The sequence below is a fragment of the Chionomys nivalis genome, chromosome 8 (genome assembly GCF_950005125.1).
Source record: "Chionomys nivalis chromosome 8, mChiNiv1.1, whole genome shotgun sequence".
Taxonomy (NCBI): domain Eukaryota; kingdom Metazoa; phylum Chordata; class Mammalia; order Rodentia; family Cricetidae; genus Chionomys; species Chionomys nivalis.
The window spans coordinates 59522427-59536431 of record NC_080093.1 but is presented as its reverse complement, the minus strand read 5'-3'; the positions used below and the strand labels follow the sequence as shown (position 1 = coordinate 59536431).

General features: G+C 41.1%; 1 protein-coding gene across 2 annotated transcripts in view; it reads left to right on the top strand.

Annotated features, from left to right (window-relative positions):
* Window positions 1–13796, top strand: part of Glrx3 (glutaredoxin 3) — a 32004-nt gene extending 18208 nt beyond the window's left edge. For both annotated transcript variants that reach the window (XM_057779369.1, XM_057779370.1), the window contains 7 exons: window positions 3778–3950; window positions 4144–4205; window positions 6055–6112; window positions 8146–8198; window positions 9309–9348; window positions 9442–9534; window positions 13552–13796. In XM_057779369.1, coding sequence (XP_057635352.1) covers window positions 3778–3950; window positions 4144–4205; window positions 6055–6112; window positions 8146–8198; window positions 9309–9348; window positions 9442–9534; window positions 13552–13602 — 530 coding nt within the window. In that variant the 3' untranslated portion in view covers window positions 13603–13796. The remainder of the gene's footprint in view (window positions 1–3777; window positions 3951–4143; window positions 4206–6054; window positions 6113–8145; window positions 8199–9308; window positions 9349–9441; window positions 9535–13551) is intronic.
* Window positions 13797–14005: the final 209 nt, after the last annotated feature.

Here is a 14005-nt window from a genome sequence, read left to right as displayed (position 1 = left end):
CAAACCCAGAGTCAATCCAACCCAACTGTAGCACTCTTTTTTTTTTTTTTTGGTTTTTTCGAGACAGGGTTTCTCTGTGGCTTTGGAGCCTTTCCCGGAACTAGCTCTTGTAGACCAGGCTGGTCTTGAACTCACAGAGATCCGCCTGCCTCCGCCTCCCGAGTGCTGGGATTAAAGGTGTGCGCCACCACCGCCCGGCTGTAGCACTCTTTTAATCTTTTCTAATAACCTAGTGAAATTGGCAGGAGGCAAAATTGGCTAGGAAAGTGTTACCAGACAGCAGGGAAGGGGGTTTGTGTCATTTACTGTGCTTCAGCCCTGCTCAGGAACTGGGTACAAGTCAGGTACCACCTTGGATTTCAGCTGCTCTGCAGGGAGCTAGCATGGGTAGGGTTAGTCTTGAAAGGCCTTTCAGTTCAGGGGCTAATTGTTTAAATGTATTAATGACAGACATAGAAATAGTCATTTTAGGGGACTGGAGAGATGGCTCGATGGCGGTTAAGAGCACCGACTGTTCTTCCAGAGGACCGTGGTTCAATTCCCAGCACCCACATGGCAGCTCACAACTTTCTGTAACTCCAGTTTCAGGGGATCTGACACCTTCACACCAATGCACATAAAATAATAAATCATAAAAAATTCTTCAAAAAGATAGTTATTTTAAAAAATTAACTTTTATGTTAGCATACATTAGACTGTGGTATCTTTTCCCCTCCTACATTATCTTAAGCTCCTTCCAGTTCCAACTGGTTCTCCTTCCTTTGTTAGTTCCTTGCTGCTTTCACAGTGCCTGTACTTCATCTGTCTCTTTCCCACCCACTTAGAGCTCCTCCTTCGCTCCCTCCCTTCCCAGTGTTGTGGCATTTCCCATGTGCACACAGATGTGCGTACAAATGCACACATCAAGTTTTAAATCTAGTTTCTGCAGACAAGGGAAAATGTGTGTTACTTGTCTTTCTGAATTTTGCTTATCTAGAAATAGTCTTTATTTCACTAAATCAAATTTATGACATAGTTCTTGAGTTTTTTATGTTGTGGCATTCAAAGTACAAATAGAATAAAAGGAAAATTTAAATATTTTAGAGCAATCTGAAAACAAGATTTTATAGACATTTAGATAATGAAAGAAAAAAGGTAAAGAGATTGCTTGATGCATAAGGTTTTAAACTGTTGTTTCTTCTGTTTGGATGCCATGTTTGTAACTTTTCTAACAATCTCAGTAGGTACCTCTTTTCTGATATTTTGGCTTCTTGTTATGTGTCCGCTTTCTTAGCATATAGAGCAAACGGATTATTGGAAGGTACTTAATAAAGTGTCCATGTTAGGTCAGCTGGAAAGCCTTTGTGTGGAGACTGCCTGGCCACCTCCTTCTCTGTCTTTTGTGTGTCTTCACCTTTCATCTTCTGTCTTTGGAAAACATAAGTGGCTTCACTTCTAGTTTTGTTTTCTGAGCCTGCTTAGTGTAGAACTGTGCTCCATATTGACAGTCCAGTGAAGAGTGTAGGCTAGTCCCTTCATGAAAACGTCGTTCATCTCTGAGCTCAAGAGGTCCTCTCATCTAGCAGAGATACTTTTTAGAGCACTCTGCCGTTAACACTGCTTTGCTCCTGGTTCCGTTGTGGAGGAAGAGCTACACTTGTATTTGAATCAGTGGCTCTAGCCTTGCTTTGTGTTACCCAGAAAAACTCGAATAACATCTACACTGTATACCCAGGAAAGAGGGAAAGCTGTCTCCAGAGCCTGTTTGTCCTGTACATAAATTCCAGTACAGGCCACAGCTCCACTTTCTGCTGTACTTGTAGGCTCTGTCTGCACAATTTATGGTGATTTAAAAGCTGGTGTTGAGAGGATCTCCGGGCACAGACCTGAGTTTCTTCTCTTCTGGCGTCTCATAACGATAGGAAGAGAGCTCGCTTACCTTTAAAGAAGTTTCCTGAAGCACTGAGGTCCTTCAGTGGGGTAATGAGGTTATTGGGGAACTCTTATAGCTGTTGCAGTTAAAGCTGGTAGGTGTTTGGCTGTGGGAGCTTCAACAGTAAGAGTCAGATGAAGGCACAAGTGCAGAAATACTCTTACAGTCTGTTTTAGGTAGTTATTAAATGTGGCAGTTAGGCTTATTACTCATGTCACAAGTGGAAATGACTGCAGATAGAAATGGTGATTTTGTGGTAAATGAGATTTTTTTTAACTTTTAAGTGCTTCTATTGCATGCTTGCATTTTTCTTCAGGAGTGTATAAATATTTTGTTATTAGAATAAAGCCTTATTATTACTACTTTATCCTTAAGCATAACATTTCCAATCTGCCACTTTAACCCTTAAAAATGAAATCCTACCAATCAATCTTTCTGGTCTGCATGTAATTGCCTAAAGCCAAAATAAAGCCTTTTCTCAGCCAGTTACAGTAGAAACGAGTTAATATATTGGGAACAGAATAACCATCAGCAGCTAGCCGTTAGCTGTTTACTAATGAACTCCCAGATGAGTGAAAACATTCAGAAACGGTGTTTGACTTCAGGCTGTGCATGAACACCACACTTGAGTTGTAGGAAAAGCAGCCTATGTGCCTCACACTCATCCTAGTGCTTCTCAAAAACTGCAGAGCCAGGAAACATCTGGGGCTCAGCTGGATATCCATGTTTTTAATAGTAAATGCACTTTTGGGTGATGTCAGATAAAGCCATTGCAGTTAATCTTATGCTGGATTTTATAATTTGATTTTATTTGAAAATAAATGTACTTTTGGGTGACGTCAGATAAAACCATTGCAGGTAATCTTATATGGGATTTTAGGATTTGATTTTGTTTGAAAATATTTGCTGATGTGAGGAAATCCTAGAGGGATTTTTAATTGGAAGAAGAGATTATGTTCCAGTGAATGAAAGAGTATGTTTCAAAGAATGGTGTGGTGAGGAAGAGGAAGGTGCTTCAGAGTTGGAGATGTTACTGGTGAGAGGTAGTGTCTGGAAGAAAAGTAACCATTTTTCAGCTTGGACTGAGAGGTTCATAAGACTGACGCTCACACCCTTTCTTCAGGTTATTAAGACTTAATGCTTACACTCCTTCATTGTGAACACTTGACCAAAGTCTAATAAACTCTGGGGACATAAATTTGTCACTATAGTGTAGAAAAAAGTCATCATAGTACACGCTGTAGGGAATGTAAATAATTATAGGAAAGCATCTATCAGGTTATAACAGAAGGAATGGGGCCAGTCTACAGATATGTACCAACAAAGATGACTTTACCATTTACTGTACGGTGCCCACTTCAGACCCAAAGAGAGCACTTGTGATTCCCATCATCCTGCTCAGAGGTGAAGATGAGAAGCACCCACAGAAGTGTGTGTGTGGGCTCACGAGAGTGGAGTGAGGACTACACTTGGGTCTCATTGTGGTCAAGCCGTGGTTAAAATAGCTGTCCTAGGTGTCCTGGTCAGTCCCTTAATGCAGAGGGAGGTGACCATGGAGGACTTTGTTCTGTGTCAGGGTTGCCAGGCTTTCAGGGTTCTGCTCTTCTGCTAGAGTTGTGACTCAGTTAAAGAGCAGCTTTGATAAATACACACTCACTTTTTACTGCAGTTAATGCTGATGTTTATGTTAAATTCTCACAGTGAGGCTCTAGGTCAAATGAAGGGTTTTAGCATTTATTTTTCTCTTAACCTATCCAGTTATGCTGATTCAATCACTGTGCAGGCGAGATGGGCATTTATGTCCCCTGGACACCTTGTGGTATGTGAGAGATGCTGAACTCTCTGATTTCCTTGTTCTGTTGCAGGTTTCAGCAAGCAGATGGTGGAAATCCTTCACAAACACAATATCCAGTTCAGCAGTTTTGATATCTTCTCAGACGAGGAAGTTCGACAGGGGCTCAAAACATACTCTAATTGGCCCACCTATCCTCAGCTCTATGTTTCTGGAGAACTCATAGGAGGACTTGACATAATTAAGGTTAGATTCTTTGTAAAGACATCTTGTTTAGAGCACACTTTTCTAAAGTGTTCGTAATAAATTGAGCGCATGTATTTCTTACTGCACTTAAGGATTTACTAACGACAACACAGTTTTTCTGATAGACATTTGTCAGTATTCTACATTGGGGGTGGTCAGGGTGGTTTGTGTTCTAATAATGTCCTCCTTTCAGGAGCTGGAAGCATCAGAAGAGCTAGATACAATTTGTCCCAAAGCCCCCAAGTTAGAGGAGAGGTAAGTACTAGAAAGCTGGTGGCAGTGTGCCCTGAGTCTGTAAATCCTGTTACTGATTGTTCTTTCCGAGTTGACACCAAGCATTTGGTGGTTGTTTCTCAGTGCCTAGTCTTGGAAGCTTGGATGCTCTGAAATTGACTGGAAATGTTTTACCTCAGTTTATTGACTATGAAGAATATATTTGCTATTGCAGAAATGCCACTTTTAGTGGGTCCAGGGCCCTATTTTGTTCCTGTTTTTTTGTGTGAGCATAGCACCCCTGTGTTTTTGTGTATAGCTGAAGTGCCATGTTCTATCCCTGAGTGTGCTAAGCGTTGAATGGGAAAAGCTAGTTCAGAGTGCTTTCTCTAAGCCACAGTAACAAAACTCAGGCAGCCTCTGGGGCTGTGAAATCATCTTTCTTTTTTATGAGGGATCATCGTCTGCTCCAGAAGTTTTGTAGAAATGTTGCATTTTGATAGGGAGGGATTCGTGAAGGGGACTCTCTGTAATAAATGTGAATTTATTAATTCACATTTTTATATTAATAATTAGTTAAAAGGAATTATCTTGAAATGCATTAGCCCATCACTGTTAGTTGGGGCTTGAGTTTATAAATTTCTTGCTATTTCACATTTTGAAAATTTCAACAAATATTTAAAAAAAACCATCATCTATACTTAATTCAGGTACTCTTTAGGAACAGTATGTCATGCTGGCCCAGCCACTGGTGTGTGCCCTTTTCTTGTGATGAGATGGTAGTGTTTGTGGATACCACATGGGCCCCTTTTGTGGTCTTATTGTGGCCCATGTTTCCTTGTCCCGAGGCTATGCTGCTCCCAGAGTAGGGCTCCTCATTTCATATCCCTGGATCGGCTGGACATTCTGCTTTTTCTCTCTGGCCTATTCTTGCTGCTCTTGTCTTGGCTTCATCTGATCTTCCCTAAAGTACTGCTTCTAACTCTGCTGTGCTTCAGGCACACACAGATGCTGGCTATGGCAGGAGAGAAAGCAGTGTGTGATATATTTGGGGAAGTGATTTGAAGGGCTCCTATCTAGCAGAATGACATGCATTCTGACAGAAACTTGTAGTATAAGAACTGAGGTAGTTAGATCATTTGCTGAGTTGGCTGGGGTAGGTTTGTCCTGTTGAGGACCTGGACGTGTGTCATGGTCTGTTATGTTTACTTGACTGGCCTCAGTTCTATTCTACAAGGAAATTGTAGTCCATGGTGCTTCCACAGCATGAGAGGAGTGAAGAAAAAATGTCCCTACAGCAATTTTCCCTAAAGACTTGTGACTAAACTTTGTTCCAAATGTGGGTGGTTAACATTCCTGACAGCAAGTTTGAGCATGTCTTTTTGCAGGTGGCATATAAGGTATGAAGTGTCAGGTTAAGATGAGAACTGTGATTTTCAGCAGTTAGTGGTGGTTGGAGGGTTGAGATTTGCCTTCTTACCTTTGTGGCTGGCAGCCCTGCTCTGGGATGAGGAGCATTATGCAGCATTGTGATGGGAAAAATGCTCGCTGATCCATCTTGGGAACTTTAGATGGCTCAATATATAGCCCCCCCATCGAATAATTCCTTACTGAATTGGTTATTATTATTTTTTTAGTACTACAAGTTGATGGGCTTAGATTGCAACTTGAAGGAACATTTGTTGCCTTAAAAAGCCATATTATGTTTTACAGTGGCTCAGGGAGAGAATGAAATAAAGGAAAGTGTCAGTGCTTTTGCTTGTTTAATGCCACTCAAAGCTGTGAGCTGTCATCCTGCTAGCCCTCAAATATGCCTGCTACTTATGAAGCCGAGCAGAAGTGGTGTTTAATAATTGAGCTGAGCCATTTTATATCAATTTTCTCTCTTCAGGCTCAAAGTGCTGACCAATAAAGCTTCTGTGATGCTCTTTATGAAAGGAAACAAACAGGTAAGGAACTCAAAAATGGTTTTATTTGTAATTTCTTTTGATGTTAACATTTGCAGCAAGGGGACAGTTAAGTGTTTTTTCTAGTTTAGCTAATGAAGCTGTAGTGGTTTCAGGAAGTTATCTGGGTCTTAATTGGTGCTTATGGAGATCAAACAGAGTAATCTCCATTTCACTTGACTTTATCATCAGCGTCTCAGCAGGGTGCCTTGCTTTCTGCTGCCAAACTTTGTCAGCTGAAGTGGTCAACACTGTGAGCACTTAGCTGATTCTCTCAATTGCTGTCCCAGTACCCTTTGTTTGAGAGTGTGGACTGTGGGCAAATGTACTTCTCTGGTGGTCCTGAGGGTCTTGGTCTTAGGTCCTTAGAGTAGGAACTAAACCCTGACAGTGGTCCTTGTGCTCTGTGGTATCTGGTTGATGAGTAAAACTACCACAATTCTCATTCGTAATACGATGGTTCTTGTACTTTGATGGAAGTACATACTGAATTTTCATTAGTTTGATAAGTCCCCTTGCACTCATTAATTGGCGAAAAGCTGGCTCTCTTCTGGATTGGGATTAGGTTGGTAATTTTGAAAAGCTAGCTCCGCCATTTCTCTTTCATTTTACAGTTTTAACAGTTGAGTTTCAGCTCTTTAGCTTCAGGCAGGCAAAGCTATACAGTTTGTTTTCCTCTCAGGATAAGGAGACTAAAGCTCAGAAGGGTGAGAGCCACCTGGGGTAGGTGATGCCGCAGAGCTCTTTGCCTTCCTTTGCCTTTTTGTGAACCGACCCAATGATGCCATAGGACACAGGTTGCTTTAAGGGTTGCTGTGGCACCAACACCGGGAAGCCCATTAGTTAAAACAAGTACTAGTTAATATAGCTAGTGTGATGGAAGTAATATGGAGGACAATATAAACAACTACTAGTTAATGTAACTAGTGTGATGGAAGTAATATGGAGGACAATATAAACTACTAGTTAATGTAACTAGTGTGATGGAAGTAATACGGAGGACAATATAAACAACTACTAGTTAATGTAACTAGTGTGATGGAAGTAATACGGAGGACAATATAAACTACTAGTTAATGTAACTAGTGTGATGGAAGTAATACGGAGGACAATATAAACTACTAGTTAATGTAACTAGTGTGATGGAAGTAATACGGAGGACAATATAAACTACTAGTTAATGTAACTAGTGTGATGGATGTAATACGGAGGACAATATAAACTACTAGTTAATGTAACTAGTGTGATGGAAGTAATACGTAGGACAATATAAACAGCTACTAGTTAATATAACTAGTGTAATGAAAGTAATACGGAGGACAAATATAATTTTAGCACATTGGTACCACTGTGTTAGGACACAGACTCTGTGACTGAAACAGTACACTTACTAAAAATTAAACATGATGTTAATTTGTAGTGATGATGAAGCGGCACTCTTGCTCCATTATTTTGGAAGCCGACTTTCATTCTCTACATTTCTTGTGCTGTCCAAGGAGAATTTGCATTTCTTGGAAATGGTGTCCTGGGAGCTTTTAAGATGTTGTGTATTGTCTGTCAGGCTTCTTTCCCAAGACAGCTGGGGCTTGGGGAATCTGTGGCCTGAAAAACATCATAGGATCTCAGTCACTTCAAATGAGTTGATACCACAATGCAAAGATAAGTTTAAAAGGTGTGACTGAAGGTTCCTGGGATGTGAAAACAATTATTTTAGTTATTGTTACTCACTTGACTATGTTCTATTACTTTGCATAAAGCAAGGAAAGAGTCCAGGTGAGTCTGTATAGATGAACTGGGTTTGACTTTTTTAAGCTGTTACATGTTCCAATCTTATGAAGTTAAAGCCAGAGTCAGTCTAATCTATAGGTTGTTTGGGATGATAGCAGCCTGGGCTAGAACTTCAGAGGGAACGGAAGAAGCATGGGAGCTGGGTAAGCACGGTGGCTGGGGTGCTGGCTTGCGCGTTTCACTGCAGCTACACTTACTGGGTCTGTGAAAAAATGCACAATGTACTTTTCTTTATATATATAATTTAGGAAGCAAAATGTGGATTCAGCAAACAAATTCTGGAAATACTGAATAGTACTGGGTATGTAAATCTTGTTTTCAAATAGTATACATAAAAAAATTTCAGCTTTTTAGTTCCGCAGCTGATACTTTGCAGTCTTAATGTCAAAGCCTATTTGCATAGTATTTATTTATTGACATATATTGTCTATTTTTTTATAGTTTTCTTTTTTAAAATTAACTTTGGCCAAAATGGAATTTTCTGGCCCTTGTTCTCACCATGCATAAAGACATACAGAGAGATATTCATATATTTTTAATGTTATTTAGAAGCCTATGTTTTCAGGGCTTAAGAGTTGGCTCAGTGATTATGTGTCTATTGCTCTTGCAGAAGATAGAAGTTGACTTTCCAGCATTTAAACCAGGCATCTCACAGCTGCCTATAATAACTCAGGTCCTGGGGGATATGAGGCCTCTGATCTCCTTTGCCTGGAATAGGGTGAGCTGTTGAAGTCTTTGCTCCTGTGGTGGAGCGCCTGGGATGGCTGCCAGGTGGAGATTCCCCAATCATTTTTGTGGTTAAAACCAACCCACCTATGTGGAGATATTTAGCGCATGTTCTTTGGGATTTTTCAAACGTTTTATTTCCCATTTCATGATTGCTTCTTTTCAAATTGTAGTATGTATTCTGGTCATACTTTGAGTAGATAACCTGTTCTCTGAAGTTGCAGATCTGGAGCAGGATTGAAGGCAGTTAAGCAACACAGTCTGAATATAACCTTTAAAACAAAATGGCTCTTGTTTCTTAAGAAACACCGGGGGCAAGCAAGGTGGCTTAGAGGGTAAAGGTGCTTGTCCCTAAGACTGATGACCTGAACTTGACCTCTGGGACCTGAATAGGAGAAGGAGAGAACTGACTCCTGCAAGTTGTCCTCTGACCTCCACACAAGTGCCTTGGCCTTCCACTCTTCCCATAAGAGAATGTTGGCAGCTCCTGCTGTAGCTAGTTTTGTCCATCAAAGACTAGTAATTTTGTCTTAGAACTACAAGCCCAATGATAGTCATTCATGTTGCTTTAAGTAAAGTTTTGTTAGCAGGGAATGCTTTCCTTGACCATATTAAAAATACTAGGTAGGCTTTATGTCTTTTGTTTAAAATGAATACCTGTTAAAAACCTTTCTTTCTTTTTCAGGGTTGAATATGAAACTTTCGATATACTGGAGGATGAAGAAGTGAGTTCTGGGTTCTGTGTTTCCTTCCGTGTTTACCTTCAGTCACAGGGTCTGGTGGAAAGACTTACTTCAGGATTCCTATTGTTTCTCTAGGTGCGGCAGGGATTAAAAACATTCTCAAACTGGCCAACCTACCCTCAGCTGTATGTGAGAGGGGAGCTTGTTGGAGGATTGGATATTGTTAAGGTAAATGCTTTTCATTGTGTTCTCAAAAGCTGAAAAATTTGATGTTTACGCATCTAATCTCAGTGTTGTCTGGCTCTTTGCTCCAGTCTCATGTTCACCATCCTCTGTGTGTGTGTCTTAGTGTCTCATGCTTACTCCTGCTCTGAGCTGTTGTCAAATCCTTCGAATGCTGCCAGTAAGAGCTAAACTCTAGCTGAAAGTCCAGATGAACTCAGGACCCTGCCGTGCTAACCGTATCACAGCTTTCTTCCCTATTTTCTTGCCTGTCAGCCATCTTTACCTGGTTCCCCAACTTGAGATTTTCTTCCATAATTAAATCTTTTCTTCCTCCATCCTTCAGGGTCCAACTTCCTGGTAAATGTGTACATTTTTCCTGCCAGAAACATCTCTCTGTCCCAAAATTCTTACACTCCTTCATTTTTTGTTATTGTAATTGTTTCTCTGGGCCATTTTCCTTTTTCCTTAATCTACCAAAGGCCCAAGAGTGAGGATGAGGACTAGGAGGCTTGAGGCAACAGTCTCTTTGCTCCTATGGCATAGTTGCAGGTCACTTTTGCCAAGTGACAGGTCTCTGTTTGCTATTAGAGTGTAATTCTGTTTAAGGCAGGCACTGTATGTTACATGCTTCTTATTTTGCTGTTGAGACAAGGTCTCAATCTGTAGTCCAGGCTGCCTTTAAGCTCCTTCTGTAGACCAGGCTGACCTCGTAGCAGTAATTTCTACCTGTCTCAGTCTTCCTAGTTCTGGGGTTACAGCCACCACAGCTGGCCTTATATCCCTTCAAATCCTTCCTGATTCTCTGTGTATCTTAGGATCTTGGTAAATGGTTATTAGGCAGTTAAAAATTTAGTTTCTCTTGTCTTTTAAATGGACTTATCATTTTTTGTGCTAGTAGGCAGCCTCATCTACTAGTAACTGTACTTATTAGCTGTGTTGGTTAATGTAAACATAGAAAAGTTGCAGCTTTGTTAGCCCCATCCCACCCTACTGCCTTGTAGTATGTTAAGGAGGGGACATGTTAGGACTTAGCTGACAGTGGGGGCAGCTTCTCCTCAAGGGCTAAGACTGCCCTTAGGCCTTCTGATTGTTTGGGAGGTAATTTCTTTGAGTTTCAAGTGAAAAACAAGTTTTTAAAATAGTTAAATATTATAAAATAAAAACTTTAAAAATAGGCTTTCACAGTGTGCAGAAACTTAATATCTGGACCAGCCAACATATCTGTGGAATTAGAGCTTGAAGCAGCTGCAGGGCTGCTCTGTCTTTCTGGTTCAGGGTTGCTTTGTTTCCTGCCAAGTACAGAGTTTGATGGCCCTTTGAAAATAAGGGAGGTGGGCTGGAGAGATGGCTCAGAGGTTAAGAGCATTGCCTGCTCTTCCAAAGGTTCAATTCCCAGCAACCACATGATGGCTCACAACCATCTGTAATGAGGTCTGGTGCCCTCTTCTGGCCAGCAGGCATACACACAGACAGAATATTATTATACACATAATAAAAATAAATATTAAAAAAAAAAACTAAAAAAAAAAAGAAAAGAAGGGAGGGAGGACTGGAGAGATGGCTCAGAGGTTAAGAACACTGGCTGCTCTTCCAGAGGACCTGAGTTCAATTCCCAGCAACCACATGGTGGTTCACAATCATCTATAATGAGATCTGGTGTCCTCTTCTGGTGTGTGTATACATAATAAATAAATCTTAAAAAAAAAAGAAAGAAAGAAAATAAGGGAGGGGAAAAAAAGAAAAGTAGGCAGGGATGCAGTTTTCCTAATAAATAGTCTCATTCTTGGAGGAAAAGAAAATGCTGTAGCTTTTGAGTAGCCGTGAAGCAACAAGGTAAGTAAGTGTGCATTTGTTGCTTTAATACCTAGGTGCATACACACATCAGCCGTAGGTATATATCTTAGTAAGATACAAGCTGTCTTTAGATCCCAGGTGCTTTTGAGCTTGTTCTTGTCTGAATGTTTCACAGCCCATGCCTTAGCCATGGGGGTCTTGGGAGACCAGGAAGTAGTTTTAAACTACTGGCGCACTTATGACGCAGAATGTGTAAATTGGCAAGTTGATGCTGCCGCTCCTGTTTTTTTTTTTCCTTGAAGGTTTGTGGAGCTGTCGCTTTGTGTTTCCCACAGAGTGCAGTTTTCCATTTGTTTATTAGTGCACATTCTGTATGTTAATTCTGATCAGTCTCTCAGAGCTTTGGTGCTTTTTGTTGACGAGTCAGTAGCTCAGTGACTTGTCCAGTCTGGTGGCCTGGAAAGGGTTGCTATTGGCAGGCACTAGATGAACTGAGAAGTGCTTGGACTTGGAGCCCTGCCTAGTGAAGATGTCTGAGCTGTCTGCTCTCAGATGATAGTGGAGCTCTTCAGTGTAGGTTCAGAGGGAAAGATTCTTATTATTATTAGGTAGAGTTGCTGTGCTTCTCACCAGAGCTTAGGTATAAACCCGAGAGACTCAGAAGACTGGGTGCTACTGGAGGCTACCTGATCTGTTACGTGCCTGAGCTATGGCTAGCTTTTTGTGTTCGCTAATCTATTGGTTTAGAACACGCTTTTAACTTTGTAACCTAAGATTGTTTGCCAGTTCTCCCATCTGTGGGTTCTAGATGTGGAGAATCAACCACTAAAGAGTGCGTGCGCACGCGCACACACACACACACAATCTGTAGAAGCTGGATTTGGTGGTGTGTACACGCTTTTAATCTTAGCACTCGACAGGCAGAGGCAGGCAAATCTCTGTGAGTTCAAGGTCAGCCTGGTCTGTATAGTGAGTTAGGACAGCCAAAACTACATAATCAGACACTGTCTCAAATTTTTCAAGTCTGTTGCGGACGTGTCTTGAGGGAGTTCTTGTAGATGTCATGTTAGGCAGGGAAACTGAGTGGGGGAATGAAAACTCAGTTCAGATTGACTTGTCAGTCTTGATCAAACTTCATATTTAAACCCAGTATAATTTGAAAAGAAGTTTCCTAGTGTAATGTAACCCCCAGTGCACAAGAAAGCATAATTATATCGAAACCCAGGTACATGTCATTCCTTTCAAGAAGATGGGTTCTAGAGATAGGCTGCCTGTGCTAGTGTAGGGGCCTATAGCAGATTGGGATTGGTTTCAGTCCTACAGATAGCAAAGAGGTCATTTGGGCTACTAGCCGCCTCTGGTCATGGCTGTGGGAGCTTTCGGGGAGCTCCTGGCTATACAGATAGCGTAAGGGTCATTTAGGCTGTTAGGTATCTCAGGTCCTGGTTGTGGGAGCTTGGGGGACCCCTTGGCTATATAGGTAATACGATGGTCATTTAGATTACTAGTCACCTCTGGTCCTGGCTGTAGGAGATTTGTAGGGCCTGGCCCATCAGATAACACTGATCACCAGGCTATTAATCACCTCTGCTTCCCAGCTTCTGGATGAAGAACAAGTTCTGCATCTTTTCCTACATGCTTAACCTTCCTGGTTTCCCTGGAGATCTTTGGGTGCAAGGACCTCATGCTCCCAGCAGTGTACAGCGTTTTTGTCATTATTTCCTGAGCAGCACAGCATGACAACATGCACTTTATAGCATGAGTGATGTGGGGCTGTAACTACATACCATTCTCTGTAAGGGCTGTCTTTGATCTGTACGAACCACAATCAGTCTCCATGAATACAAAAAGATGACTGTGTTTGCTTTAAAATAAATTCTAATGATGTAGTTTATATTCAGATTTACTTATGCAGAGAAAGAGGAGAGGGAAGAGAGAGACTTGAACCCAGGGCCTTGGCATTGTAGGCCAGTGCTCTACTGCTGTGCCTTGTCTTTAGTTTTATAGTGTAAGAATATGGCCATGTTGAAAGCTTGCAGGTTTAGCTAAGTGGGTATCCTTTTGGTGTCAGATATGGTAAAAACTTGTTGCTTAGATACTTTTTTCTTTCTTTTTCTTTCTTTCTTTCTTTCTTTCTTTCTTTCTTTCTTTCTTTCTTTCTTTTTTTTTTTTTTTTGCATGACTGTATACTCACGAATGCCTGTTTTTCTTTTTTTTAATTCTTAGGAACTGAAAGACAATGGTGAATTACTGCCTATATTGAAAGGAGAAAATTAGTAAATGTTAAGCATGGTGTTCACGGATTGCAAGAAGTATTTAATTACAGCGGACAGCTGATGATTTGTCCTGAGAAGTGGACTAGGAGTAGAAGTGCGTCTCACCCAGCTATGCTCTGTGCGTTTCACAAAGTCGTACTGAAGAAACATGTTACATTTTCATGAAACATAGAAGGCAATAAACAGATTCAGCTAAAAATGGTTCTGTGTAGAATGTGTTTTCATAGTGGTAGAATGTCTTTGTAATGTACAGTCACGGTTGCGAATTCCTTTCACTCTCTTAACACATGGGCCTCTTGTAGCAATTAGGAAAGCTCATCAGGAAATGAGGGCCTCTTCCAAGCAGTGTGCAGTAGAGCTTAGAGAACTCCTGTGCCAGCCCAATGGCTCCCCTCACTGGCCAG